We start from the raw sequence: 2,996 nt of genomic DNA, 5'->3' as shown, positions 1-2,996 counted from the left end.
CTTAATCATGAAGTGATTGTTTTTATGGGATGAAAAGTGTAATACAACTTATTTTCCTCGTTAACTTGCTAGCATTTTCCTTTCTCTTAAATGAGGGAAAACACCTGCCGAACTTAAATAAAGGAAGTAAAAGAGGAGAGAGAGAGGGAAGTGGCACTTGGCAGCAGGCAAATTAATGAACCTGTGACATCATTCATCAGTTTTATCAGGAAAAGCAACAAAGCATTCATGAGTTTGAAAAAGTCAGCACTTCCGATGTTTATGATAAGCCTAACCATACCAACTGAAGAATTTTCGGAATAAAAAAAAAAAAGGTTTAGAGATGAAGCAATGACTTTGACTAACCTCCCCTAATTACGATTTAATTATTTAATTAATAGTCCACCGAATCCCATTGAACACCAATGGTCCAATGGAGTATCAGATTTTGATACCAATCCCCAGTTACCCAACATTTGAGAATAAAACCCTTCACTTCTAAACACCAAATCGTCATCGTCACCATCCATTAACAAATTGTATTGTTTTTGCTTAAAACCTAATAACAGAAGCCAAGAGGATAAAAGAAACACTGATTACTGCAAGTAAGAACTTGTACAAAATCAATGGTTCAGATACCATTGTTGGTCGGATTACAACACCTTCTTCATCACCTACTTATATACAGATACGTTAATTTAAAGAAGCTGCTAAAAAAACACATTAAAAACCAAAATCCTTCCCCCGCAAAACCCTCGGTAGATGAACATTTACTGCTAGTAAAGCAAAGTAGAACGCTTGCAAATTAAAATTCCAATTACCACAGCAGAGCAGAAGGAGATTAGGTTGCAGACAGGAGAGGTTAATTTTAAAACGACGGGACGACTCCGAATCCATATATGTTACTACGATCCACTTCAACTTCGATCTCAGTGCGCTTAGCGAACCTGCCTTTAATCCTAGGCCGCATTTCAGCGTAAGCCTTTCTGGAGGCATAACGTATCGTCTTCTCGAATTTTCTGTTCTTTCTCTTCTCTCTGTACCTCAGCACCCTCGCTTCTCTGTCCGCCGACGAAAGCTGCATCGTCTGATGCTTTGACTCCGTCCCTGCCCCGTACGGGTTTGATACGTCCGTCATCACACTTCCATCTGGCACCACCCCAACATCCAACGATGAAGATGATACCTGCGAAACAATAACAAACCCAAAAAGTCAAACTTTAATTAGATGAAAACCTACTACTTTCATTGTCCAAAGAAACAAAAAAAAAAAAATTCAAAGATGCTTTTCTTACACTGTGGTTAAGACAGTGGGGGTTGTAGCCATAAGCTAAGGGTTTGGATCGGGTGAAGTCCAAGTCGAAGCAGTGATCATTAATCACCGGAGCTTGGACGCTTTTGCTTTGGACAGGGACTACCCCGTCAGTTCCAGAGCTGTTCTGCTCTTGGGCTTCCATTTTCGGATCCACAGGCCCATAATCCAGTTCCAAATACGGATCCATCTCCGAGAACACGCACTGCCCCGTGTTCATGTCCGGACTCTCCACAGCCTTATGGTTAGGGTTGGGAAGCAGCCACGACGCCGCCTCCGCTTCCTCCCTGCTGACATCAGCGTCTCCATCAACATCCGAGAAGTAACGCTGGTCCAGAAAGTTAACGGCATGAACTGAGTTAACGGAGTCATAGAAGGGGGTCACGGGGACGCGCTCGTGTCGGCACGCGAGAGGGTTCGCGGAGTGGATATCTCGGTCGCAGGTGATGCAGAGAGCCGCCGCATCAGCCTTGCAGGTGACGTGAGCCGGCGCTTGCTCGCAGACTTCACACACCGAAACCCGAGCGTGACGCGAGGCGAGCTTGTTTGCCGTGTGGATTTTGGAGTCACAATTGGAGCAGAGAAACGCCGAATCAGCCCGGCAGAAGAGAGTCGCCGTCGCAGATTTGCACGAGTCACACAACTTCGACGCCATTTTAACAACTAACACTGGTAAAAAAAAAAAAAAAAGGTTTTTTCTCTCTATTTGTCTGTCAGGCTACCAGGTTGGTTCCACTTGTGTGTTTTATTTTGCCGTGTGAAGAGAATTGGGATGCCTTTCGCTAGGTTGTCGATGAAAAGGCATGTTAAGAAGTCTATCTAGTGGGCCAGGGGAGATCTATGAATCTCCAATAGGAAAGAAACACGTGGAAGAGGATTAGCCTCAATAAAAAGATTTAAAGTACCTTCAATAATTATAATACAATTAACTTAATTTTAAAAAATATATAAAATTATTAAAATATTATATAGAGTCGATGTTTATAAATAATAAACTTTCACATAATTTTTTACTATAATTAAATAATTATAAAATTATAATAAAAAAAATTATAATTGAAATGCTCCAATGATATTGTATTTTGATCACGTTTGCACAGATTTTATTACAGGTTGAAATTGGAGGGACGAGGGCCAAGGAGAAGGTGGAGCCCAATAGAGAAAGAAGAAATCAAAGGAGCTTATTATTATTTGTTTTATTGGGCTGGTAATAATGGACTGGAGACTGGAGAGAAGACCAAATGAGAGAAGTAGTTGGTGGGGGGGCCCACTTACAATTCGGAGAATCAAGAGGGATCTGCCTGTTCACAGTTGACGTACAGCCAGGCCTAGTCTTGGCTTCAAAAGCTGTAGCCTTGCATTTGGATTTGGATTTGGATTTGGATTTGGATATGGGCATTGGCAATATGAGCAGCTTTGCCGGGAGGGATGATGCTTTCTGGGAACACTGTGATAAAAAAAAAAAAGTTTTTTTTTTTTTTTTTTTAATTTTGGCTTTGGGAAGCGGGACAGCCGAGTTAAGCTGAGCTAATGTTACACGACAGTTTTGGGGCTGCAAAGAAACTTAAGGGAGTAATGTAATTGATTTACAAAGCTACGCTTAAAAATTCCCTCTTTTTTTTTTTTTTTGTGAAGTATATATAATGGAGTTATGCAAAATATCACTTACACGAATCAATTTGGAATTGATCATGCATATTTTATA

At 41.0% G+C, this 2,996-nt stretch overlaps 1 protein-coding gene across 1 annotated transcript; it reads right to left on the bottom strand.

The window, feature by feature from the left end:
* Nucleotides 1-560: 560 nt before the first annotated feature.
* LOC111286783 (zinc finger protein CONSTANS-LIKE 4-like) lies at nucleotides 561-2,067 on the bottom strand. The gene is made up of 2 exons (XM_022876981.2): nucleotides 1,275-2,067; nucleotides 561-1,165 (listed from the first exon to the last, which is right to left on the bottom strand). The coding sequence occupies exons 1-2, from the start codon at nucleotides 1,944-1,946 to the stop codon at nucleotides 848-850; spliced, it is 990 nt and encodes a 329-aa protein (XP_022732716.1). The 5' UTR covers nucleotides 1,947-2,067; the 3' UTR covers nucleotides 561-847.
* Nucleotides 2,068-2,996: the final 929 nt, after the last annotated feature.

This window comes from Durio zibethinus, chromosome 6, assembly GCF_047325235.1.
Source record: "Durio zibethinus cultivar Kanyao isolate XHJ-2024 chromosome 6, ASM4732523v1, whole genome shotgun sequence".
Lineage (NCBI taxonomy): Eukaryota > Viridiplantae > Streptophyta > Magnoliopsida > Malvales > Malvaceae > Durio > Durio zibethinus.
Note: the sequence above shows the minus strand (reverse complement) of the source record. Positions and strands in the feature narration are given on the sequence as shown.

Bases quoted from the DNA above. Each gene is read 5' to 3' on its own strand.
- LOC111286783 (XM_022876981.2), bottom strand. From the start codon at position 1,946: ATGGCGTCGAAGTTGTGTGACTCGTGCAAATCTGCGACGGCGACTCTC. The intron at 1,166-1,274 runs GTAAGAAAAGCA...ATTGTTTCGCAG, and splicing joins CCCACTGTCTTAACCACAGT to GTATCATCTTCATCGTTGGA.